This window comes from Lepidochelys kempii, chromosome 3, assembly GCF_965140285.1.
Source record: "Lepidochelys kempii isolate rLepKem1 chromosome 3, rLepKem1.hap1, whole genome shotgun sequence".
NCBI classification, from domain to species: Eukaryota; Metazoa; Chordata; order Testudines; family Cheloniidae; genus Lepidochelys; species Lepidochelys kempii.
The window spans coordinates 149,655,588-149,682,220 of NC_136382.1; the positions used below are offsets into that span (position 1 = coordinate 149,655,588).

General features: G+C 53.3%; 1 protein-coding gene across 3 annotated transcripts in view; it reads left to right on the forward strand.

Annotated features, from left to right (window-relative positions):
* Positions 1–26,633, forward strand: part of TMEM63B (transmembrane protein 63B) — a 90,519-nt gene that overhangs the window by 56,745 nt on the left and 7,141 nt on the right. For 2 of the 3 annotated variants that reach the window (XM_073338490.2, XM_073338487.2), the window contains exons 4-20: positions 3,975–4,013; positions 11,168–11,258; positions 11,996–12,033; positions 13,303–13,445; positions 13,915–13,966; positions 14,380–14,488; positions 15,070–15,140; positions 16,034–16,114; positions 17,129–17,252; positions 17,748–17,881; positions 18,071–18,208; positions 18,615–18,768; positions 19,788–19,894; positions 21,305–21,391; positions 23,298–23,363; positions 23,957–24,119; positions 24,638–24,743. In XM_073338490.2, the coding sequence (XP_073194591.1) occupies positions 3,975–4,013; positions 11,168–11,258; positions 11,996–12,033; positions 13,303–13,445; positions 13,915–13,966; positions 14,380–14,488; positions 15,070–15,140; positions 16,034–16,114; positions 17,129–17,252; positions 17,748–17,881; positions 18,071–18,208; positions 18,615–18,768; positions 19,788–19,894; positions 21,305–21,391; positions 23,298–23,363; positions 23,957–24,119; positions 24,638–24,743 (1,703 nt within the window). The remainder of the gene's footprint in view (positions 1–3,974; positions 4,014–11,167; positions 11,259–11,995; positions 12,034–13,302; positions 13,446–13,914; positions 13,967–14,379; positions 14,489–15,069; positions 15,141–16,033; positions 16,115–17,128; positions 17,253–17,747; positions 17,882–18,070; positions 18,209–18,614; positions 18,769–19,787; positions 19,895–21,304; positions 21,392–23,297; positions 23,364–23,956; positions 24,120–24,637; positions 24,744–26,633) is intronic. The other variant, XM_073338489.2, reaches the window with a different exon arrangement.

Sequence of the window (26,633 nt, forward strand, 5' to 3'; positions counted from 1 at the left end):
CTCCTACTCTCCCTTTTTATTGAGGGGGATCGTGACATTGTTTGACATAGAATGAGGGGTCACCAGCCTGAAAAGGTGAGAGACACTGGCCTGGGCCATACTGCCTGTCTCATATACCCAGCGCCAACTGCCTGCCCTTGTAACTGGCCCGGTCTGCTCTTCTCCTTTTGAGAGGTGGCTCTGCTCGGGAACCTCTTTTGTTCTGCAGCTTTAGGCCATGTACCCAGGGGGACATTTTTTCTCTATTGACTCGCTCAGTCCCTTTGAGAACTATGCAAACTTCAAATCTCCCTGCCTGGTCCTCTCCTCCCACCCACCCACCAACACACCTTTCCTCCAAACTTTGCTCCCTCAGACCTGGGAATATTGGTGCCCTCCGGAACCTTCAGAGCCGCCTCCTGTGTGGGATGGGCCCCAACTCGCATGCTCCATGAGGTCCAATTTAGTCCTGGTACAACCCATGCCTGCTGGGTGTGGTGCTCTGTCCCCTTCTAGTGACACCTAGACCACTTAGAAATTAATGAGTCTGCAGCAGCCTCAGCTAAGAGCCATGCAGTAGCAGCTCATGCATTAAGCTTCAGAGGTCCCAAGTTCGATCCTGCCCGCCACTGACCGGGGTCTGTTGGCGTTACACTGGCACAGCTTGGCTAGCGGTTGGATCCTCGCCCTGTGCTCAGATGGCCTGCTACCCTTGCTAGCACCTATCTGTGAGTCACCGCATTATGTCTGGGTGCTGCCAACTGGAAGGAGAGCCGCAGCTAACCTGGAACAGATAATGCCCAGCTGGCAAGTTAGGGCACTAGGAGGCCCAGAGGAGAGTCGCTGAGACAGCAGCAGGTATTGGCAGCAAAGCATCCCCATCTGTGTGCCCTAAGCCTCAGTAGCACAGCCATTTGTGGGGGCTGGTGTGAACTGGAAGGGAAGGGCTACGTGGGAGTGTTTGCAGGAAGCCATGATCCCGGCGAGGGAGTCGAGGGGGGCACTAGTTTGAGAACTGTGCCAGGTTCCAGCTGCTTCACGCTGGGCTTCTAGCAGACAAGCAGGTTCTCCTATCCATCCCGGGGCAGGCAGCAGGGCAAAGGTGACTGGGGTGCTTCTTCCCTAGGGAACACTTTGGATTTTACCATGAAATGTGGTGCCCAAGTGCTGCTAGTTTTGGGTTGGGACAAGAAACCGGGATCCCAAAGGTGACAGCTGGCCAGAGCCCAAACACACTCTGTATCTGTGCACTGATGTACAGCCCATGTACAGAGACACGACCCCTGCCACAGGGGGCCTGCAGTCTCAATTAGACAAACAAACCTTTTCCCCCTTGGGTAACCCATGGCAGGGACACACTCCATGCAGGACAGATAGGAGCTGGAACAACAAAAATATCTGAGAGGGTTTTCCTGGCTGCCTCCCGTTCCTGACCGGGGCAGGGAGATGGTGAGAATGCCTCTTCCAGTCTTGTGCAGGTAATAGTGGGGAGCTGGTGCAGAGGCCAGGGCCATTCTTTCAGATCCTATGTTTGCTTCTGACGTGGATGGGAAGAGATTACATGCCCCAGGTCAAAGGAGGAATCTGGAGTTGGAAAGGGGGCTGAGAGGAGGCAGCCAGAGTTCTGTCACACCACAAGGGAATGCAAATTGCTCTGCCTCATCAATAAATGGACCCATAGTGCCGATTTGTCTATCGGCAGGAGTGGGGATGGGAGATCTCTGCAGCTGGTTCCTTGGGAACCTTAGGCTGAAATGTTTCCAGTTAACGTGAAGTTGTTAAAGACAAGGGTGCAACAAAGCCCAACATAGTCTTCAGGTGTGAGCTTCTAGGTGGGATACAGAAAATGCATTTAGTAGAGGACCACTAGGCATCATTTAAAGTGATAAAACCAAACTTTATTCAAAAGCAAAATGCTTAGCTAAGCAAACAGGCATGCAGTTACTACTTAATCAATGAGTGATCAGTCCACTGACAACAGCCTGATGATCCTGGAACCTAAGAGGACCCTTTGGACGTTAGTTGGAACTCCTTATTAACAAATTAACAAAATGGCTCCTTTTATAATCCATCATCATACTACCTAACATTACACTTCCCCTTACCATAATTGTATTTTCTCCTCCTCCTTATTGGCTCTTTACATTACACGTTGTGTAAATGAACGTCTGACCCAATGTCCTTCCCATACTATCAATACAGACAGAAATATAAAAAACATTCACAATTCTCAAAAACACTCATTTAAAAACCCTGCTTGAAGCAGTTATAACCAAAACATAACGGCGCCGTAACCCTGGCTCACGTCCTTGCTAAATGCAGTTTTCCATCTTACTGTCTCCAGCTTCTCTCTAACTCGCAACCTCCATTCCCCTGACTCCTCTACACTTCGGCTAATTTAGGCCCCAAATGTAACTACCACTAATTTCTTAATCTAAACCATCCTATAGGCTTGCACACTGTGTGTGGGTGGCCCTGATCTGTTTCCACTACTGCTGGTGGAAGCTGGGTCAGCTGCATAAGTGTGTGGCGGGGAAGGCTGCATTGAGGGCCACAGGGCAGCACCCTCAATCTGAGGCTCTCCTAGATAGGTGCTTCCCTGGCGCCAGGGCTCCTGGTCTTCCCTCACGTCGCTGCTGACTCTTTGGTCCCTGCCAGCGGGGAGGGAGTTCTGCGGTTTGACGCTTTCATGTAGCCCATTCAGGATGCACCAGACAATGGAACACGAGTCAAATCAGTGGGGTTTTGCCATCATCTTCAGTGGTCTTCGCCTCTAGGAAAGGCGGAGCTGCTTGTCCTAAACTGTCCCCTCTCCTAACATAAAACATAGGGCCTCCTTCCCTCTCTGTCAGTCTGAGCTGGCTGGACAGCACTGCAGGGAGAGGCCTCCATGCGCAAGAACTGCTCAAGAGAAGGAACAAAAGAGAGACGGGAAGGGAAGCTGGACCAGCAGGTTTTTCTAACTTTGCCCTGCAGGGATCTTGGCCTAGCCTAGAACAGCTGCACCAGATCAGCAGCCCCAGTCAGTGCAGTTCTCTCAGCTCACCAGGCTCGATTCTTCAGCAGCTGGCCCAGTCTGGTCTGGAGTTGGGCTGACATTCCCAGGGAAGGCAGTTCCTGAAGATCAGCTGGTGTTTTCCCTTTCTTTTGCAGCTGTCATAGGAGTGTCCCTCCTGGTTTGGGGGGCTCTATTGGAATGTCCAGACAGATTACTCAGCATGTTTGTAAAGAGCCACGCCTCATGGGTACGCATGAGTTCCCTGGGCCTTATACTCTTTTTGCACTAAGACTAGGGAGTGGAGAACTCATTTCACCAGATTTAGGAGCCTCTTGTATATTGTGGGTCCTAGATTTAGGAGCCACTTGGAAACAGTGGGTTTTAGATTTGGGACAGAACCTGGAGTTTTGGGGGTTCCCTGAGTTCTGGGCTGCTGTGTATTTCCTTATTTAATTCCCTGAGGCTGAGCAAGCTAATCTGTCCTTGAAGACACAGTTTGCACTGGCTCAGGAGGGAAAAACAACATTTGTTTCATTTCGTTTGAGGAAGCAATAGTTTAAGTGATGGGGCAAATGTTCTGCAAAACCCCAGATTTAGATGCATACCCAAGTAGAATCCGAGAGGTTTCTCAGAGCCCAGCACATCTTAGGGTCTCCCACTCCAAACTAAAGACCCTTCTTGTGACAGCCTCCACTGCAGTGCAGATCTGATCTGTGTGTGTGTGTTATGGACGGAGCCAGCACCAGAGGTGTGCATGAGATTTCCAGACAAACATGACAGGGCCCTGCCCTGAGGAGCCTGCAGTGTGCTGGGAAACTGAGTGCTGCAAGGAAGTTTTTCCTTTTATTTTCTCTCTCTGATCTGATCGTTGACAGGTTTCTCCCCAGGATGGTGAGGAGCAGCCCGGCGCTGTGTCTACTGGGGCCGAGGAGGCTCCCTGCGGGTGCTGCAAAGTTCCCATTGTTTTAACCCTCCCTTTTTGTTTCTCTGCCCCCAGGCGGCGGCACTGGCAGACAGAGCGAGAGGAGCGGGAATAGTATGTTGTTGTTTTTTCAGGGTATTTTTCCTTCCCCCTCTCTCCTGTTTTTTTTCCTTTGGAAATGGCTAGGGGGTTCAGGGCTGGGATTAATGTCTCCTGATCAATGCAGACTCTTCAGCCATACATCACAGCTGCGAAGGGGACGGGGCTTGTTCTGGTCCCTCTCAAACAACAGTAACGCCACAGTGATCCTGGGAGGGTACCACAGCACTCACCCTGCTTCACCACAAATTCATGTGTGTGCTGGGACTGGGACAGGGACCAAATCATGACCGTTTCCAAAGGCTGGCTGTGTCCCCACACTACTTACCCCTAGATCTTTTCTTCCACCCTTCCCGTGTGTCTATGGATAGTGAGGCAACAGGGAACCCTAGATACAGACTACCTTTCATTATTGCTGTTCTATTGGGGTGAGTAGGGAAAGGGGTTTTTCTCACCCCCTGTTCAGAGCTAGGATTTGATCAGATAAGCCCTAGGGGAGCCAGAATTCAGCTACCAAACCCGGAGAATAAGCAGCTGTGAATAATGCACTGGTGCACTGTCCCATCTTCCCAATCCCTCCCTCCAGCTCAGCCAGTGATGCAGACATGAGCTTCCTATTACAGAACCATTGCCAGCACCATCTGGTACCTTGGCTTGGCACTGCCCCTTGTAGACCGCAGCAGCAAGTGTGTGGGCCGGTCAGATAGACTGAATAGCCCCTTGTACAGCCGCATGTTCTTGTTTCCCCGCTGGGGATGTTCCTTTGCATTTTGACTTCTTCTTTAAAATGCTCCATCTCCCACAGAGCCGCAGTCTAGAACATAAGAATGGCCACACTGGGTCAGACCAAAGGTCCATCTAGCCCCATATCCTGTCTTCCAACAGTGGCTGGTAGCAGATGCTTCAGAGGGAATGAACAGAATAGGCAATCATCAAGTGATCCATCCCGTCATCCAACCCCAGCACCCGGCAGTCAGAGGCTTAGGTCTGATTGTTGAGTCTTTCTTGTGCTGCTTTAACTGGCTAGGCAGTCTACCCTGGCTGGGGGGTGATTGGCTCTCACCGTCACGCAGGACCAGGGTGGGAGGCAGTACACAGTGGCACAGCAAACTGGCGCCTGTCTTCTTAGTTCTGCTCAGCGCCAGGGGCGAGCAGGGCAGCAACAGAAACTGACCACATCTCGGGAGTGCTCTGTGCTTGTCAAGTTCCCACTGCTGCTCTGCTTGCTGCTGGAGCCAGCTGGTAGGGGCTGTGGGCATGGCACATGAGGTAACGGAGGACCGTCCTGCTGTTTTCCCCCAGTCTGGCACTCTTGGTCCTTGGTGCAGAGCCACCGTCTGCAGCCTTTGTCTTGAGAAAGCGTCTGGCCCTCGTTGTGTGTGTCTGGCTCACTTGGGATGATCCAGGAAGCTCCAGTGCCCAGTTGCTCATCCTCCTGCATGTGTGCCCTGGCTGGCTGGTGTGACTCCGGCTAATGCTGTGCTGTCGGTGTGGGGACTACAGGAGGAGGGCTGCTGCCTGTAGCTAAGTGCACCTATGCAGGGAGAGGGCATCTTGTGCTTGTGCCAAATCCTGCGGCTTTTCTTGTGTTTGAATCTTGCATTTGGTGAGGCTGTGGGGTGAGCTGTTCCCAGATTAATTTATCTGCCTTTTTGCTAACAATGTGGGTGCTGGGCCCCACCCAGAAAGAGGCCCCATCTTTCCTGGCCAAGGTGCTGGCTGTGGGGAGGCACAGACCCAGCTGTGGGTGCTGCCCAGGGAGATGCAGGCAGGTACTGGTCGCTCTTTGAGTCCACTCAGTGTGAGCAAGGCAGCAGAGATGGGGCAGACCTTTCACACCACCCGCTACCGGGTCCTAGAGCAAACCCGTCCAGAGAGACCCCACGGCTTCTCCCACCTCTTCCAGTTCTTCCTCCTTCTTTCTCAGCCAGCAGCAGGCACAGGCCTCATGGGAGATCTCCGGGGGGGGGGTCTCCCCAACCTGCTGTTTGAACCTTGATGTGAGGCTCACCTCCAATTCATGGAGCTGAGGGAGGAAACCCCGGCCAGACCCCTCCTCCTCCATGGCTGGCAGCAGCACCACAGTGAGCCTGGTAGGTTCCCGCTGTAACGTTGCTCCTTGCTAGCAAATATCTGGCGGCTTCATGTGGTGTGTGTTTGTGTCAGTCTGTCCCTGCACACACCAGTCTGATCATCTGGCCACCGGAGAGCGCCCTCCCCCCGGCGCAATCAGTGAGTCAGCCAGCGGGTGTCAGCTGAAGCGAAGGAGAAGGCTGGCTGCATGCCATAAGGAGGAGACCAGCCCGCATCTCTCAGGTAGGAGTGGGGAGCTCACAGCCCTGCAGGGCTCCCCACCCACGCAGCTGCCTGCATCATGGCGACATCACACCGCTGCAAACCTTCCCCGTCATCTGCCTGGCAACACGTTGCCCGCTGGCTCCCCCTGGTGGGTGCTGTATGTGTTTGTTTCCCTGTGCGCAGGATTATTAACTTCTCCAGTGAGTCATAGTTGCGCAGAAATCGAATCCTGGACGATGCAGATGGAGGGAAGGCCTGCCTGGTCCCATCTTGACCGGCTCTTGGGGACCAGGCAGGATCAGGCCCAACAGCAAGTTTTGCTAGAGCTTTGCCCAGCCTGGCGTTAAATGTCCTAGTTGCTGGGGCTGCCAACGCTCCGTGGGAGCCCAGCGTATCTCACTGTCGGGAAGTGTATCCCGAGTGTCATTCGAATAATCCTTTTGTTAATGTTGTGGCGTTACTCCTAGTTATGCCCTCCTGCATCTCCCTAAACAGACCCTCTCCTCCTCCTCCCACTCAATTCACACACTCTCTCATTGCCAAGCCAAGCTTGTCAGATATAGCCCTCCTTACTCTTTTCTCCACATTGGTCCCTCGCTGCCCTTTTCTGCACATCCTCAGTTTGTTGTCTTTCTGGTACCGAGGAGTCGGAACAGAACAGTCACCCAGCTACGGAGCCAGAGAAAGGAGCTAGCCCCTCCCTGCTCCAGGCCATAAGGCATGTGGAATTGAGGGGCCCAGAGCTCAGCGCAGGATCCCAGTTTGAGTCTCCCAGGGCAGTGCAGAGAGTGGCTCTCTCCTGTGGAGAGGTGTGTCTGCATATGCAGCCTCAGACCTGCAAGCATCTGTCTCATCAGTTCTTCGCTCTCATTTCTTTCCACACCCCTTGAAGCCTTTCTAATCACCCTTCACTCATGGCATTAATTCCTATGTAGGTATCAGCTGGGATGGAGGGAGAGCCAAGTTCTTCAGGAGCTGCTCTGCTCTTCTCCAGTCTCCTCTCAGGACACTTGGCAGGCAGCATGTATCATCCTAATTCCTTTAACTGGGTCACAGGTGTCTCTGGCCATAGGCCTTACCATGGAATCAGTAATGAGGACCGTTTGCTTCTTGGTCACTTGCTGGGCCCCTAACCTCCCTTGGGCTCTTCTCCATCTGATCCTCTGCCTGGTAGTGCCTGTTATGAGGATCCAGTTTGAATGGCTCCACATTTCCCTCTGTTCCTATTGCTGTCAGGTTTTCCCACTTCCTTCAATTCATCCCTCCTTTCCCCTTCCAGGATTTTAGCCTGCTGGGGCTCTCCCACTGTTTCTCTTCTCGGTGACTTCAGCTGCTCCTTTGCCCCACGGCTCCAACCTTGTCCAGAACAGCAACCAGCTTGTGGCCCATCTGTGGACAGCCATCTTGGTCTTTGCTCATAAAGAGAGGCCTTCTGTATGTCCCACATCAGCCAGCTTTGAACGCTTAGGCAGCAAGCTGCCCCAGAATCTGCCATAGCCAACTGCTATGTGATTCAGGGCCCGTGCCGCAGAGCTGAGGCCCAGCTGCCACAGCGTACGCTGTATCCCAGCTGTTGTGTGCTCCTTGAAGCAGGTCTCTGCCTACTGGAGGCTTTCGGGGCTTAGCCATCTCCAGGTCTCCCCTCTTCACTGCTAGAACTCTCTGAGTGTCCTGCCATTTATAACTCCCACCTCAGGTAATCACACGCTTCCCCTTTGCTTCCTCAGCAGCCTAACTCCCACTTTCTCAAGCTCCAAGTGCATGTTCAGGTCCCGCACTATGTTCTCTGGCCTCGTTTCCTTCTCAGCTGTGATGCTACTAATGCAAAATGTTCCAGGATCCTGACCTCCATCATCACCTCCTCTGGGCAGAAATTACCTCCTCCCCTACTATTGCTCCATGAACAATTTGCTTAACCCAGATAAATGATGTGGAAAAGGGGTGAACAGAGAGGTGCCAACGTTTGCCAACTATACAAAATTACTCAAAATAGTTTAGTCCAAAGCTGACTGCAAAGTGGCAAAGTGATCTCACTAAACTCAGGGAGGGGGGCAAATAGCAGATGAAATTCAGTGTTGCTAAATGCAAAGTGAAGCACATTGGAAAACCTAATTCCAACTATACATATAAAACGATGGGGTCTAAATTAGCTGCTACCACTCAAGAAAGAGATCTTGGAGTCATTGCGGATAGTTTTCTGAAAACATACACTCAATGTGCAGCTGAGTCAAAAAAAGTTAAGTGTTAGGAACCATTAGGAAAGGGATAGATAATAAGATAGAAACTATAATAATATAATAATGTCACTATATAAATCCATGGTACACCCACATCTTGAATACTGCATGCAGATCTGTATCTCAAAAAAGATACATTAGAATTTGAAATGGTACTGAGAAGGGCAAAAAAACAATTAGGGGTATAGAACAGCTTCCACATGAGGAGAGATTAAAAAGACTGGCATGCTTCAGCTTGGAGATGACTATGGGGGGATATGATGGAGGTCTATAAAATGATGACTGGTGTGGGAAAAGTGACTAAAAAAGTGTTGTTTACCCCTTCACATAACACGAGAACAAAGAATCACCCAATGAAATTAATAGACAGCAGGTTTAAAACAAACAAAAGGAAGTATTTCTTCACACAGCACACAGTCAACCTATGGAACTCCTTGCCAGGGGATGTTGTGAAGGCCAAACCAATAACTGGTTCAAAAAAGAATTAGATAAGTTCATGGAGTGTAGGTACATCAATGGCTATTAGCCAAAGATGATTAGGGACACAACCCCATTCCCTGGGTGTCCCTAAATCTCCAACTTCCAGAAGCATCTGGCAAGGGCCATTGTCAGAGATAGGATACTGGACTAGATGGACCATTGGTCTGACCTAGTATTGCCACTCTTATGTTCTTATTAACCCAGCCCCCTACACACACCGTCTTCCCTCTGTTTTCCTAGCCCTTTGAGAAGGGATTTCCAGCCAGACTCTGCAGTACGGACCCAGCTGAGGCTATGGAGCAATCTCTGCTGGGCCTGGCTTTGAGGAGCAGGAAAGGAACCTCAGCCAGACCTCTCCTTTCGCCTCCCCCTGTGTTTCCCAGCTCTAGGGTTTCCGATTTGAATGGGGGGCAAGCTGCTACTCCCACTGTGCACAAGCCCCCCTGCTCTTGAACCAGCTTGCAGAGCATGAGAGGGAGTCATGGTGGAGGTGTGCAGGCAGGATCAGAGAACAAGGGAGGAAACACTCCGGGTAAGGAGATGGGGAAATCATGGAGGAACAATTATGGAGTGACGCATGCAGTCTTCCATTCCCAGCTTCTCGTAGAGGTTTAGGGTAGCCCCGAGAGTGCCCCGTTAGGGACCTCAGTGCCTTTTTCTGAACCTTTTCCAGTTCCAGAGCTTTTTGAGATGGGGTGACCAGAACTGAACACAGTATTCAAGGTGTGGGCATACCATGGATTGATATAGTGGCACTATGATATTTTCTGTCTTATTATCTGTCTTTTTCCTAATAGTTCCTAACATACTATTAGCCTTCTTGACTGCTGCTGTGCACTGAGCAGTGGTTTTCAGAGAACTGTCTACGGTGACTCCCGTAGAGACAATCTCTTTCTGGGGGAGTAACAGGTAACTTAGAACCCATCACTACATATGCAAAGTTGGGATTTTTTTTCTACTGAGTGTTACTTTGCACTTATCAACATTGAATTTCATCTGCCATTTGGAACGATCCTGGAAATGAAATACTTTATTATAATTTGCATTAATATATTTGCTACATGGTGTGTGTTTTTTACAAAAAAAGAAAAGAAAAAAGTATGTATGTTAATTCACTCTCCCACCAACCCGCTTAGTCATCCAGAAGGACATAGGAATTGAACCATCCCAATGGTCCATCTTTTCCAGGATCCTATCTCTGACATCGTTCACTAACACCAAATGCCTCCGAAGAAGGACCAAGAACCCCTCGAATCTAGGGGATAATTTTAGACTAACCTCCCAGTATGGGAAGCCCTGGCAATTGATGATCAGCTGAAGTGTGTCAAACCTCAGACATTTCTATCCTAGCTAGTAACTGTGATTTATATTTATTCCTATAAATGTCCTTTCTTACTGTCTTTTAACCTTGCTTGGCTCTTGGCCTCAATAATATCCTGTGGCGTGCCACAGGGTACTGTTCACATTGTGTGGGGGTATCTCTTCCTTTCATCAGTTTTAAAGTTTGCCTCTTAATTTCATGGGGCACCTCCTTGCTGTTGGGTTATAAAAGGGAAAACGGGAGATCCCAACTGACCTACGTGCAACCATTGGTTATTGTGTGTCCCTTTATTGGGTCCCCTCTTATTCATCGCCTCTCTAAACTAAACTAGAGTCCTAACCTCTCCTCCTGTGGCAGCCTCTGCAGGCCCCTCTTCACTGGTGGGTATGGCTGTAATCTACTATGTCCTCACTCTCTCCTGTGCACGTGCACAGACTCTTCATGTTCTCTGATAATGTGCCTGGGCTGATGCAGGTGTCTCCAGCCAGGCCTGGGAGTGAGGAGTTAGCAGGGAGAGTGGAAGGACAGGGAAGCTGCTCACACCTACTCCCCTTCTGTCAGTCCCTGTGAAGGCCAGCAGAGCTGGGTGTCTGTGAGGCTGGCCCTGTGCACTGCAGCACACCCCCAGTACTCCAGTGTGAACAGTGCTGTCTGAGCAGGGGCTTTCCACTAACTGCTGTCCTCTCTCTGCGGCTCTTCTCTCTCCATCTCGCCTGGGGCAAACTGACCTGAATTAACCTCTGACCTCCTGGGTGCTGCTTCCTGGCTGAGCTTCTCTCTTCCCCTTTGTTAACCCTTTGATTGTTTTCCCCCCACCCACCCTGTAATTTCAGTGTGGCATCCGCTCTGCACTCTGACAGCCACGACCGCTATGAGCGCCTCACCTCAGTCTCCAGCTCCGTGGACTTCGACCAGAGGGACAACGTGAGTAGGAGCAAAATCTAATCCAGTGGAAAAACCCCTTCCGTAGTTTAGCATCAGAGGAGCAATGTTTCCCTACTGCCCCCTTTTCCCGTCAGAAGCAGCTTTGGTGAAATGGGATGGGTCTGGGTAGGCTGACAAATAGGAGGGTGGTTCCCAGGAGACATGCTCTCTGTCTAGGTGTGTGTCATGCCATGAGGAGCCCTGGCCTAGTTCCCGCTCCCTCTCCAGTCTATCTTGTGTTCCTCCTCTCCTGTTTGATTGCTGAGGTGTCCCCTGGGGATGTGACCCTGCACTGGGACAGCTGACTCCTGACCGAGCTCCTGTGCTAACTGGCGGCCCTTGGGGTCTGCACTGTCCCCATCGCTCACTGTAATGTAGCAAAATGGCTGCTTTGACCTCATGACTCAACTGGGAGGGTGACCAGCCAGTTGGTCGTGGTGTTGAGCCTGGCCCATGTCATATGCAGGCGAGTGACTGATGTGTCAGGAGAACCTGTGACCTATCACAGAAGGGCATATCTGGGATCCTACATGCCTGGGCATTTGTGGTCTGTGTGCCCTTTCAGCTTCGCTTTCGTGGCAGGGGGAACCACTTGTCCTGGGGAAACCAGGGAAGAGGAGCCTTATATTGCCTGGGGAGAGGAGAGCAGTGGGGCTAGTCTACTTGGGGCCTACCAAGGGGGAGTATGGCTGAGAGAACCCTCATTAACCTGGGGCTCCCATTGTCTCTTTGCACAGGGCTTCTGCTCCTGGCTGACCGCCATCTTCAGGATAAAGTAAGTGGCCCTTGAATCCAAGTGTTGGTTCTAGAGCTTAGCCACTTCCAGGGCCCAGAGGCCAGTGGGGGCAGTGGGGGACCTGGCGCTGTGGCGCTCTAGGGTGGTTGGTTGTTGCTCGTTGTAGCACCTGGAAGCCCCACGCGGGCTCAAACCCCCCTTGCGGTAGGTGCTGTACGAGCATGCAGTAGGAGACGGCCCCTGCCCCACAGAGCTTATGGGCCAGCTAGAAAAGGCAGACAAAGGACGGACTGCTCTGTTTTACAGCTGAGGAACTGGGAGACAAAGAGACTAAGGGAAGGTCTGTGCAGGCATGCTTCCCACTGCGGCTAGATGGATGCACGAGCTCTGGTTGAGCTAGTGCCTAAAAACAGCGGTGTAGCTGCAACCGCACTGGCAGCGGCTTGGGCCTGCCACCCCAGTGCAAGCCCACCGGGCCCCTGGGAACGTACCCGTGCCGCTAGCCCGCTGCGGTCGCCCTGCTGGTTCGTAACACGCTCGCCGGAGCCGAGCTAGCACCCCTCTGGGACCTGCGCTGAGGGTTACGCCTGCCAACGGCTGTCTCGATGGGCCTGAGTGACTTGCCCAGGTTGCCCAGTGAGCCTGTGGCGCAGCAGGGGATTCAGCCCAGATCTCCCAGTGCCCAAGCACAAACCCTTTCCCTCCGCCCACCGAGCTCCTGCTCGGAGGCGATACCCCCTTTCTTGCTTCATTCTGGTCCCTGCTGCGCCCGTTGCTCTCAAAGCGGGGTCCAGTGCCAGTGAAGGTCAGGAGGACCTACCAGGGCCTCAAGAAGAGGGTGCCCCAAAGCTCTTCTCTAGTGTTTTCCATCCTTAGCTCTTAAAGTCTGTGCGGTCGGCGCCATTACCCCCTCTGGCAGATGGGGAACCCACGGGGGTTACAGTGACAGTGGATTGCATGGGCACAGTTGCCTGACAGGCTGCCACGAGTGAGCATCCCTATCCTGCAGGGGCTGGGAGCACTGGGGTGCAGTTGCAGCAGATGGATGTTGGCTAGTGGATTCGTATTTGGGCTAGTGCAAGGCCAGACTGCAAGGTGCTGAGGTCCCTAACTGGCCACTCCCTGGGCTAGGACTGAGGGCTCTGCAGCTCCTCTAAGCGATGGCGTTATTAGAACTCCTTTAGCCCTGGCGTTAGGGCCTAGTGCTCTGGGTGCTTAAGGTGCTGGGCGCTGGGCGCCGAAGGGCTCTTGGGATTTGGCCCCGTACCCTTATTAGGTGATGCCTCACCGCCTTTGTGTCCTTGCCAGGGACGATGAGATCCGGGATAAGTGCGGGGCCGATGCAGTCCATTATCTCTCCTTCCAGCGGCACATCATAGGGCTGCTGGTGGCCGTGGGCGTGCTCTCCGTTGGCATCGTGCTGCCTGTGAACTTCTCAGGGGACCTGCTAGGTGAGTGGCGGGGGGGCTATTGCTGGCCCTGTTGCATTCCCACCTTTTGAAAGGAATTAGCCAGCCCTGCTCACAGCAGCCTAGCAAGAGTCCTTGCAGAGGGGGGCCAGTCAGGACATGGGCTCTTGAGGTGAGGGAGCATCCCTTCCTGCCCTGGCGCTGCAGTGGCAGCTGGGAGCGCCCGCTGGCAGGGAAGCTGTTGCTGGCGGGGGCTTCACTCTCAGTGGGGAGGGGAGTTCTGCTGAGCCCTCACCGCCTTGCAACTCAGCCAGGAAAACTGGAGCTCAGAAACTTAACCTTTGACCCTTCAGTGTTTCACGTGGATTGCAGGGTGATTCTATTTTCAGAGGCATTGCAGGGATGACTCCCAGAGCAACCCTGTCCTGCTCCATGACGTCCCAGCCCAGACAGCCCAAACCACAACCCTCTGGATTGAATTAAAGGTGTCTGTCTGTCGCTCTCTCCCCAGAGAACAACCCCTACAGCTTTGGGAGAACAACGATCGCTAACCTGAATTCTGGGTACGTTGAGGAGGGGGCGGAGTGGGGCCCTTGGAGAGCATCAGGTGGAGCCACAGGGGGTGCTACCCCAGGAAGGCCTGGGAGGCTGCTTTGCTGCCTCCTCTGTCCCCTGCTGCTGCTGTCCCAGCTCATTCGCTCTGCAGAGCCAGGTCCCAGCCGTGGTCTCCAGAACAAAAACCTGGGAGCAGCCTCTGGGATGCCACCACTGAGCCCTGTGCTGGGTAGCAGCCCTTCAGCATGCATGCACCATGCCAGCCAGTTGGACTGTCCCCAGGTGCAGTGCCCTTGGCTGCTAGCCTGGCCCTGGAGGGAGTGGGGTAGCCCACATTGGCTGACTGGCCATGCACCAGGTGGGGGTGGGTTCATGGCACCGACCGGGTGGCCTCAGCTGAGTGGTGTCTCTCTGATGACAGAAATAACCTGCTGTGGTTGCACACGTCCTTTGCCTTCCTGTACCTGTTGCTGACGGTGTACAGCATGCGTCGGCACACCTCCAAGATGCGCTACAAAGAGGATGACCTGGTAAGGCTGGCTCCTCCAGCCTCCCTTTCTCGGCTCTTCCAGCCTCCCTCTCTCTGCTGCCCCAGCCATGCCTCCCGTTCATGCTGGGGGTGACTCCCCGTGCAGGGTTCTTGCCCGCACCTCACCCCTGATGCAACTGTAACAGTCCCAGGGTCTCCAGGGCCCCCACTGGGTGAGTTGAGCTGCAGCAGTGAGTGTGCGATCTCCTGTCCCTTCCCACTAGGCACCGCCTCTGCTAGGTACATTCTAGGTTCCCCCACTGAAAGCCACCTCGCCGCCTATGGTTAATGCCCCCACCCCATCTCTGCTCAGGCAGCTGTTGTATCACCGTCTCGCCAGGACACAACTGGAGCTGGAGCAAATGTTGGCTGCGTGGCGGGTTGCCCCCATGCCAGCTGGTGGGGGATGGGAGACAACCTGCTAAATGTGTAGCCCTGGGCACCGCCGGGAAAATGTGAGCCACTCCCCTGACATTAACCCTAACCTGGCGTCACCCCTTGGCCACAGCGTGGTGTCCTGTGCTGCCCTAGTTTGGGTTCCCATACTGCCCTCACTTCCCCCTGCCCCTTTGTCTCTTCCAGGTGAAGCGAACTCTCTTCATTAATGGGATCTCAAAATATGCTGAGTCGGAGAAGATCAAGAAGCATTTTGAGTGAGTCTGTGCATGCATGCTGGGTCCCAGCTTCAGCTACCTTTTTTCCTCTGCAGAAAATTTCAACTTTTTGGCAAAAAATTGAAAACTATAAAAATTTAATAAATTTTAAAACAAGTATTGTCACCACACTGTTTCATCGGAGTTGTAGTTCAAGTGCCTCATGCCTACAGTCTATTCTGTGGGCTGGACTACATCTCCCATGATGCACCAAGTGCCACAGTGCATCATGAGTGATGTAGTCCAGCAGGGGAGCCTGGTTTGTAGAGGAGGATGTGGACATAAGGCACCAAAACTACAACTCCCATGAGGCACTATGGTGGCATTTCTGAATTGAGTGGTATTGGTTTTCAGATGTTTGGGGTTTTTTGTCAAAAAATCAATATAGAAAGCAGCTCTAGTCCCAGCCCTCAGGGGAGGGGGAATGCTGAACCCTTCAGCGCCAACCCTGTCCCTATAGAAATCTCCCTGGACACGACCAAACCAAGGGATGTCAGGGGGGACGGAGTGTGGGGGGGCGGTGGCCGAGGTACACCCAGACCCTCTCCAACAGTAGAGGACTCTCCCCTCCACCACCTGTTTTTAGAAGCCCCATAATGAGACCCTGGTTCTTCCAGGGGGAAAGGACTGAAGAGGAGCCCAAGAACACTGCTTTCCAAGCAGGCACTCTCCTCCCCACCATGTTCCCCCATAAGAGCAGAGTGCATGGGCGATATCCTCCCCCCGCACCCAGCACAGCTTTAGCAGAATTTCCTGATGATTGGGACTAGGCCTGAGGATGGAGTCTGGGTTCCCACCCACCCGCAGCAATCCCACTGGCTGCTGGAGGGTTTGTTCGAGCTGCTGCTTTCCACCTCATCGCTAATGAGCCGGGGGTTGTTTCCTATCCACAGGGAGGCATATGCCAACTGCACTGTGCTGGAGGCGCGTCCCTGCTACAACGTGGCCAGGCTGATGTTCCTTGATACAGAGAGGTAAAGTCTGGGGCAGGTATGGATGGAGGGCCCCCAACAAGCCTAGGCCAGGAGTGTTGCACAGAGCACAAGAGATGCAGCTGGGGTGAGACTCAGCAACAGGAGGGTTACAGAGAACAGGTCACCAAAAAAATGCATGGGATGGTCTCGGGCTAGTCCTTTATGTAGGCCCTGTCTGCACCACTAAACAGCAAAGGAATTGGGGACTATTTAGCTCAGGAGATAGGGTCTGCTTGAGGGGCCCAGGGCTGGGATAGCAGGGGGAGTGCAGGTCAGGGTTAGAGGGGCACTGGCAGAGCTGTGTGAGGGGAGCCCACGGCTGGGATAGCAGGGGGGCTGCAGGTCAGGGTGAGGGGAGCCCAGGGCTGGGATAGCAGGGGGTGCAGGTCATGGCAAGGGGGGTATGGGCAGAGCTGTGTGTGGGGAGCCTCAGACTTTGAGGAGACATTAAGCATTGGTGTTGGGTACATGGCAGAGTGGAGTAGGGCAGAGTTGAATTATCTGGGCTGCTCTGGGGTTATCAATCTGCTTGTATGGCCCCCACCACAACCACAGTGTCTGAACTCTGCAGATCATAACGGATTTGATGCTTAGCCCCGCTGTGAGCCCGGGAAGGATCAGAACTGAGGCACAGGGGCAGTGACTTGCTGCAGTCATGCAGTGAGCCTGGGATTCTCCCACGCCCTGGCGTGGAGCCTTAAGCGTCTGTGGTGCCACCTTTGAGCTGTGCTTCCACCCGGCGTGGGAGGAGAGTTAGTTACACGCTCCTAGGGGCCCTGGTTACTCACCCTGGGGTAACGAAATCCCAGTAGCCTCCGCTTCAGCTGAGTGGGAACCTTCTTAAAAAAAGTACATATTTGAGATTCACATGCGCAGATCGAGCCCCCGTGCTCTCTACCACCACCCTCCCTACATTCTCACCCGCTCTCCCTGCTTGCTGCCCCTGTGGTGGTCGCAGCCAGGGGAAGGGCCTGTCTGAGCCTCTTCTTCCCTTCCCGCCGCCTCCGCTTGCAGGAAGAAAGCAGAACGTGGGAAAATCTATTTCACCAACCTGAAGACCAAGGAGAACGCCTCGTCGATGATCAACCCCAAGCCCTGCGGCCACCTGTGCTGCTGCGTCATCAAGGGCTGTGAGGAGGTGCGGGGGCAGGGGGCGGAAGGGCACTAGGCAGTAGCATGGGTGGCGTGGGGGGCGCTGGGAGACCGCCGCCATGCCGCTCCCAGCTCCTGCCAGCCCCCACGTAGAGGAGGGCTCAGCCCAAATCCTGGCACACCAGCCTGTTGCTGTCCCTTTGTCTGTCCTTAGCGTCTCCGGGGCCCTCCAAGGAGAGAGAGCTCGTTTTTCTCCGTTGTTGTTACTGTCCCTGCTGCCCCCCACTAAACAGCCCCCTGCCCCAGCTCCCACCCATTTGCCTCGTTAACTCTGATTCTTTCAATCCTAACACCAAGTGGCACTGATGCACCAAGCGGCTGGTCTGGATTAGCCTGGCTGTGCCCCCCACCGCTGGCTGTAGCGCACGGGGAGGAGAGTGTCACTGTGCCCTCTGGAGGCATGCCCGGCCTGGGGCCCGAGGGGGCAGCAGCATGGTGGGGTTGCGTGGCTCTTGGCTTTGACCCGCATCCGTGTGTCCAGGTGGAGGCCATCGAGTATTACACCAAGCTGGAGGAGAAGCTCAAGGATGACTACAAGCGGGAGAAGGAGAAGGTGAACGAGAAGCCTCTGGGGATGGCCTTCGTCACTTTCCACAACGAGACTATTACGGCCATGTGAGTGCAAGGGGCCCGCCATGGGACTAGGGAGGGGACGGGAGGGAGAGTCGCTGTCATTTCCAGGCAGGCGTGTGAGTGGCTAGAAAATAATGCCCAGGTGCCCCTCCCGATAGCTGCGGGCTCAGCCTCCATGATCTCCCCTTCTGGGGATGCCTCACACTCTCCCCCTCTTCCTCTTGCCTCCAGCATCCTCAAAGACTTCAACGTATGCAAGTGCCAGGGCTGCGCGTGCCGCGGGGAGCCTCGGGCCTCCTCCTGCAGCGAGTCCCTCCATATCTCCAACTGGACCGTCACCTATGCCCCCGACCCACAGAACATTTACTGGTGAGCAGGCCGCATCTCCTGCCGGGCCGGTCTGGGCAGCAGCAGGGATATGGGGGCACAGACAGCCTGGTAAAGGGAAGGAACCATCAGGGCCATGGGCCTAGCCCAGGAGTGCCCTTGGCAGCTCAGGAGCTCAGAAGAGGGAGTATCCCCATCGACAGGCCCACACAGCTGGCTGGAGGGGTTAGCTTCCACTGAAACATCTGGGTGCAGGGTCACAGCCTGGCTGGGCCATGGGTCTGACTCTGTATGGGGAGCAGTGGGATCTGGGTGCCTCTAAAGGGGGTTCAGGCACTTGAAGAGTAACATCCTAGACTCTGCCCAGCACAGACCAATGTCTCTGGCGCCTCTCTGCCTCCCCCTGTGATCCTCTCCTGACTGGCTTCTGCACCCTGTCTCCCCCCAGGGAACACCTCTCCATCCGGGGTTTCATCTGGTGGATCCGCTGCCTGGTTATCAACGTCGTCCTCTTCCTCCTCCTCTTCTTCCTCACCACTCCCGCCATCATCATCACCACCATGGATAAGTTCAACGTCACCAAGCCCGTGGAGTATCTGAACGTAAGGCCTGCCAGGGGGACAGGGGCAGGAATGAGGAGCCCTCCCCTTCCTCCCGTCCCATGGAACAGCCCTGGGGAGGTGGGGGTGGGTCACGAATGTGCACTGGTCCCTCCACCTCACGTATCCAGACAGACTAGGCCTGACCCCATCAGGCCGAGCAAGGTCCCTACTGGTCTCAAGTGCTCCTGTGGGGGGAGGGGAGGGCCTTGTCTACATCATTGCTGTGTGGGCACCGCTCTGCTCTGTGAGGGCAGAAAGCAGCCAGACTCCCTGCCCTTTCCTGAGCTGCGGCACCACAGAGCCTGTTGGAGTAGAACAGAGAGCATGTGCTGTTGGAGCCAGAGCATCCAAGGTGGCTGCATTTGCAGAGGAGATGAGAGCGGCCAAGGATTCTGCCTGCGACCATATGAGAGGCCTTGAGGATCCCTCTCTTGTCAGAACCTGGGCAAACAGGCAATCTGCACTCTCCCAAGGGACTGCCGGGCTCTTCGGCCAGCAGCCAGCACTCAGTTTTGTATGCATGGCAAGTGGGAGGAAATCCTGGCTCTCCCTACCATAACAGAGACCAAGCAAACACTCCACTGACGTGCTGAGGGACCAAAGTGTTATGAGAGCAAAGGAGAGCTATAGGGGATACACTGACTGCATTAGGCTGCCTCTACACTTGGGAAAAACCCCAGCCCGACAATTGGAGTAGCTGCACCCTTGCATGGAGACCAATGAGTCCCAGGGCAGGGCCTGGGCTGGTGCCTCATTCCCCGCCCTATACAACTCCCAGACTCTCCTTCTCACCAGGGGATAAGGCAGAGGTGCTGCGGGTTCCCATCCAGGATTCCCAAGTTGAGGAAAGTGCCCCTATGGATACAGCCCCCAAAGGGGCAGAGACACGCTCAGCTCTGCTGGCAGCTCTTGTCCTCTGCCACTGGCGATGCAGCAGGTTAGCTTGCTGCCCTCCCGCACGTGCCCAGCCTCTGGATTTGCATTGACTGCAATGAACAGTGTGTTCTTTGCCTTCCCAGAACCCCATCATCACCCAATTCTTCCCCACCCTGCTGCTGTGGTGCTTCTCTGCTCTGCTGCCAACCATCGTGTATTACTCCGCCTTCTTCGAAGCTCACTGGACCAGGTGAGGACAGCCAGCGCCTGCTCTCAGCCTGAGCACCACTGCCAGCTGTGTGCGCTCAGCACCTTGCACAAGAGCAAGGCCTGCTTGTCCTATTCCTCCCATCTAAGATCTGCCTGTAATTTCATTTCCTGGCGTAAACTGTGGGGGTAGTGTGCTTTGCAGCTGTTAATCAGGTGCTGGACCCCATCTCAGAGGTGGCTGCACTTCAGTGACTGGATGAACTGATTGCAATATGCACAGTCTGTTAAGCTCTATGGGCTCCAGATGGCTGGCAGGCATTACGTTTGTATGTGTATGATTGTTATTATGTATTTATGAGCCAAGATATTTGCTGTGTCGGACCCTGCTGCTCTGATCGCATGTTGTTAGGTCACATGGCTCAGCCTGTTTGAGCTGAGATTGCGGCAGGCCTGCAATCAGTATGTCTAGTGGTCTGAGCATAGAGCTGGCACCCTGGAAATCCAGAGTTCTAATCCCAGCTGGGTGTGACCTTGGGCAAGTCCTATCCCTTCCCTGGGCCTCACTTTCCTCATCTCTCCAAATCAGAGAATGAGCCCAGCCCCCATGCTGGAGATCTGTGATGGTGAGTTAGGCCTGGGTCTACACTAGAAGTGTGTGCCAGTAGTCCAGTGTTGGCTGGGGGTGATGATTCTGTACCAACAAAAGTGTGAAATAAGATGAACAGTTATAAGCTATACAAACAAAAGGACTTTTTAGCCAGCATAAGATGTGTCTGCCATAGGGGAGAGCTTTACCATTCCAGCTATACCAGCAAATCTTTTCTGCCATAGGGGAGAGCTTTACCAGTCCAGCAAATCTTTTCTAGGCCTCAGTGACTGTAAAGCACCAGGCATGATGCTGTCTGCATTCACTCCTGTGGCTGATTCAGGAGGAGCCCCTGGAGGGTTGGGAGTGCTGGGGCTGAAAGGAGTATACTAGGTGAGGGGAAGGATGATTCAGTGGTTAGAGTGCCTGTCTGGGGTTTAGGGGACCATGATCAATTCCCTGTTCTGTTACAGATTTCCTGTGTGACCTTGGGCAAGTCTGTCCCCATCTATAGCATGGGGATAAGAGCACTGCCGAGGATAAAGACATTGCAGATTGTGAGCCCTCAAATATTCCAACAATCCCCCATTTATCTATCTGTTGTACTCATTTGTCCTTCACACGTCCTGGGACAGTCTTTTTATACAGTGCCTAGCGCAGCCGGGGGCTGGTCCATGATGGGCTCCTAGATGCTACCAGAATACAAATATCTAACAATAATAATAGACAAGTACAATGGACAGATCGGTACCAAAGGGGCCTAGAGGGTGCATTGTAAGTCATTACGATGGATCGATAGATGAGTGTGGTCGCCCACTGTGGGGCTCCCCGTCCACTTGCTAATGGCCTCCTCTGTGCCCACAGGTCTGGAGAGAACAGGACTACCATGCACAAGTGCTACACCTTCCTCATCTTCATGGTCTTGCTGCTGCCTTCGCTGGGCCTGAGCAGGTGGGAAGCGAAGGCAGGTCTGGAGACCCAGCGCCACATGATGCACTGGGCTGCGGATGCCCTTAGCCCAGTGCCTTGTCCTGTATAATGGAGGAGAGACTGCCCTCGCGCCCATTTGGCACCTCTATAACTGCAAACAGGGAATTGTTCCCCTTGAGCTTGGGATGGTGGCAGTTGCCCGAGAGCTACAGGGTTGGCCCTTTTAGCTCTGTGCAAGCTGGTTAATTTCTCTCCACTTGCACAGGGCTTAGATCCTGCTCAGTTGACCCCTTCCAACAAACCTATTAAATAAGCCCATTTGTACGAAACCAGCCAATTCCCCATTGTAGCCAGGTGGGGGCAGGATGCAGCCAGCCTCCCCACATGTTGTAATGAAGTGTCACCCATTCAGCCTTCCTCCTGGACCCACTTCCCAAATCCTCAGGCCAATGTTCCATGGCAACACTCACAAAGCCACCACAAATGGTTTCCAACCAGCTGTCTGCTGCTAGGACAGGTCCTCTGCTCTGGAGGCCTCAGAGCCCAGGCTGCACTGACGTGAAGAGGGAATGGGGGAGAGTGCAAAGTGCTACAAGAGTAAGGGAAATTCTCCAGGAGTATCTTGAAAATAGCTGATGCTGTATCTGAATCTCCACTGATATGGGCTGAGTAGCTGTGTGACCCCATTAATTATATTTGGCTCCCACTTTAAAAGGATCCCCTTGGTTTAAAAATAAGCACACTTCTGACTGAGAATCTTTTACTGGCTATTTGCACAAGCAATGCTTCAGGGTCAAACTGCGCTCCGCAAATGAGCACATGCAAGTCCGTAGGCTGCAGAATTTGGGCCTAAACCTAACAGAATTAAAAGAGAGAACAAGGATTTCTTTCGGCTTGTTTATTCTGTGTGTTTGAGGGCAGGTTGGTTCAGATCCTCAAAGGGATTAAGGCACCTAACTTCCACTGATCTTAGGATCTGGGCCTTTGGAGTTGGTCAGTTTCACTGTTTGCCTTGCATAGGCAGGGTTCACCTGTTTGTTTGTGTGGCTCTTTCATCCAGCAGAGAGAAAAATGTTTTAAAAAACAGGAAAAATATGATGCAGGGAGAGGGGCGGGGAGCCTGAGACTACCTTGAAATCAAAGGTATTTTAATTAATTAGATTTGGATACACAAGCCACTGACGTGTCAGGAGGCAGGAAGATCAGAGCTGCAGCCAGAGACAGCAAACCATTCCCACAGCTATTGTTAGGGCAAGTTCTGTATGTTTTCTTTTCTGGGGGTCGGGGTGTAAATATTTGCACTAAAAAGAGCTGTAGAAATTGTCTGCCGTTCTGATCTTCCAGTCTTGATATGAATCCTCAGACTGACAATATCACTGCGTCCTTATTTCATCTTTAATTTTCATGTATATAATATAATGTCAAATGTTTTAGTCTTTTTTTTTATATTGGTTCAAGTGAGTGGAAACTACTTCCTATTGTAGTGCCGTTTTCCTTTAAAGCAGCCATTTAAGGCCCCAGCATAACTCCCCACCGGGTCAGCAGAGAATTGCAGCAGATGTTGCTGCTAACTCCCCTGCAGAATTGAGTGAGGAAGTACAGGTACAACGATGTGCATGGGATGGACGGCAGAGACAGACAGCCCAGCACAGTCTGAGCCCTCTTTCCCAGTAGTCGCACCATATACTAAAGATTTCCTCCTCTATACATTCTGTCCTAAAGACTAGAAAGGGGAGGACAGCAGCACGCTCTCACATATACACGTGTCTGAGAGCATCCGTGTTCCAAGATTACTGTGTTTTCGCAGTAGCTGTTGTTCCAGCTCCTGAGATGGGTCGTGACCACGTGTGCGTACAGCTTGTGCTCCTTGATCTCCAAACGTTTATATACTCACACAAGACTCTTTGTTTTTAATTGTTCTCCCTAGTCTGGATGTGTTTTTCCGCTGGCTGTTTGACAAAAAATTCCTGGCTGAGGCCGCAGTGCGATTTGAGTAAGTGGTATCTGAAACCAGGGGGCGGGGAAAGCCTCTCTTTGTAATTGTGACTCCTGCTGGGACTGGAGTTTGGGGGGAACTCGCCTCACAGCCTGAGCTCCTGCCCCATTCCTTACCACACCTCCTGCTGGGAGCTGGAGAGTTCCCCACACAGCCAGTACTCCTGCCCCGTCCCATCCAGTGCCTCCTTGCTGGGAGAGCCTGGGACTGGCGTAGCTGGGGAGTTCCCCACACAGCGAGTGCTCCTGCCCCGTCCCATCCAGTGCCTCCTGCTGGAAGAGGGGGCCTGAGTCTCTGTGGGGTCTTCCAAAGCCAAAGCTGCTTCTAGAGCTGTTGAGCTGGTTCTTCCTAGCCAGATTTATTCCTGGGGGGACATGTGGGGAGACTGGCCTGTTTGTGGTAAAACACACCAGCTTCCTAGAAAGCAGAATGTCAGGAGAAAGAGGTGGAACAGTGACCGTTGCATGGCAGTGCCAGCCCTGGTCAGCTTCCTCTCTGCCCAGCCGGACCTGCAGCCCATATGCCCCTCCATGTCTATGGTCAGGTTAAGGAGCATTACTTGCCTGTCTCACTCTCCTCCCCTCCCCCAGGTGCGTCTTCCTGCCTGATAACGGGGCCTTCTTTGTGAACTACGTCATCGCTTCTGCCTTCATCGGGAACGCCATGGACCTGCTGCGCATCCCTGGCCTGCTCATGTACATGATCCGCCTCTGCCTGGCCCGCTCAGCCGCTGAGCGGAGGAACGTCAAGAGGGTACGTGGTGGAGCCGACCCCATCTCCCCTAGCAGATGCTGGGCACGTTTGCGGCCACCCTTGGAGACCTGCCCCGAGCACCCGATGCACGTTAGGCCCCTGGTGAACAAACTGGGCGTGTTCCTGTAGTGGTAGACTTGTGCAAGCGTGCACCCATGAGTCTGAACCTGTGCAAGCTGCACAGCCATACCCGTGCACATCCAGACGCATGCTCGCACATAAGTGTACGTTGACTAGTGTTTAAGGAAACAGCCTGCTAACAGGCATCGCGTCAGGAAGATCAGAGCTGCAGCCAGAGAGCCTGGGGAGAGTGGGGGGGATTCCCACAGCTCCTCTTAAGGCAAGTCCATGCCGTGTGTGTGCTCACAGACAGACCCATCCGCAGAGAGCCTGAACAAACCGTTGCACACGGACAGAGCAGTGCGTGCGCTCCTGTGCATTCACGCGTGCTTCCCGCTACCCAGGGCGCTGGGTAGCTCTGCGTACCATGCTGATGTGCTCTCTGCTTCCTCCCACAGCACCAAGCGTATGAGTTCCAGTTTGGAGCCGCCTATGCCTGGATGATGTGCGTCTTCACCGTGGTCATGACCTACAGCATCACCTGCCCCATCATCGTCCCCTTTGGTAGGTGGCCCGGCGCCCCTCTGCCTTGCTGTGCTTGGAAAGACTTGCAGCCAAAGGCAGGAGGGAGGTGGTATCTTTCATTGCCTCCAGTGGGGGAGCCCCATCTGCAGGGTGCGATTGGAGGCATTATCTTGGTGCGGATAAAAAGTTGGGAAACTGAGTCACGAGTCCACCCTATTTAGGCTTAATCAATTTTTACCTTTGTTTATACAATTTCAGACAATTATTGTCACTTATAGTGTCCCCATACATTTATGCCAGACAATTAATAACAGATAAGACAGAATTGGTAAATGGGCCCAAGTTACCTCATTGTGGGGCACTGGGAAATCGTGCCGCCTTCCATGGTAGTCATCGTCTTCTCTGATCCCTCAGTGGGGTCCTTCAGTTCCCTCCTTCAGTTTCTGCCACGGTGTTTCTCCAGTGTGAGCCCATGTTCTCTTAGATCTTTCGTACATTTCTAAGTTACAGATCACTTCAATCTTTATTCAGTCAGCTTTTAACACATTAGCCCTTTGGGTTTGGGATAACCCGTACATTACTCCTGCACAAGCTTTAATTACCCAGCTTCACCATTTTTCCTGTTTGATTTTGCAGTTTGTGGGTCATGTCATTTTATGTTGCACTGCCCTGGGTCTTCCCATGAAGACATATTTTTTGTTGTCACAGGTTTGTCTCTTTTTACCTCAAAACTTCCAGCACAATACGTACCTTTGTTCTGTCAGCAATAACATCGTTTTAAGCCGGGGTGGGCAAACTATGGGCCGGATCCAGCCCGCGAGCTGCACCAGTGGCTCAGCCCCACTCCAGCCAGGGCGCTGGGTCAGGGGCCATGCCACGTGGATCAGCCCCACTCCAGCCGGGATTCTGGGTAGGGGGCCACACCACATGACTCCCGGAAGCCACGGCATGGCCCCGCTCCGGCTCCTACATGCTCCAGTGTCCCCCCCTTCCCCCCCCAGCGCTCCAATGGGAGCTGCAGGGGCGGTGGCTGCGGCTGGTGCAGTGTGCAGAGCCACCTGGCCACGCCTCCACGTAGGAGCCAGAGAAGGGACATGCCACTGCTTCCGGGAGCTGCTTGAGGTAAGCGGCGCTCGGAGCCTGCACCCCTGAGCCTCTCCCCATGCTCCAACCCTCTACCCCAGCCCTGATCCCCCTCCTGCTCCCCAAAACCTTGATCCCAGCCTAGAGCACCCTCCTGCACCCCAAACCTCTCATCCACAGCCCCACCCCAGAGCCCACACCCCCAGCTGGAACCTGCACCCCTTCCCGCACCCCTGCCCCAGCCCTGATCACCATCCTACACACCAAACTTCTCATCCACAGCCCCACCCCAGAGCCCACACCCCCTCCCAGACTCCAACCCCAGTTTTGTGAGCATTCATGGCCTGCATACAATTTCTATTCCCCGATGTGGCCCTCAGGCCAAAAAATTTGCCCACCCCTGTTTTAAGCAGATCAGCAATTTTATGTAAAAGAAGAATTGGCAAAACCACACTTATGCCACCAAGGTCTTGGCCTAAGTGTTACCTCATCTGAGGTCATTTGCTGTCCACAGTTACAAATCCTTAACCTAGAACTAGCAAAGCTTTTCATTTGACAATTTAGCCATCCTGCATACTTATATTTCAGTGTTATAAGTAAGTAGATGTTATCTCCTTAATCTGTTTGGGGAAGGGAGTTTGGAAAGCATGGCTATGATTCTTTAATGGCACAATTTCTTATCTTCTTTAACCGGGGTTTACATTCCAAGCCCAGTTTTGTTTGTGAACCCTTACAAAGAAACTTCATTAGAAATGTTCCTCTGAATACATTTTGAGGGGTGTCTTAGATATAGGGCCTTGATATTTAGTTGTTGTTGATGGTACCCCCACAGCCCTTGTGTGGCAT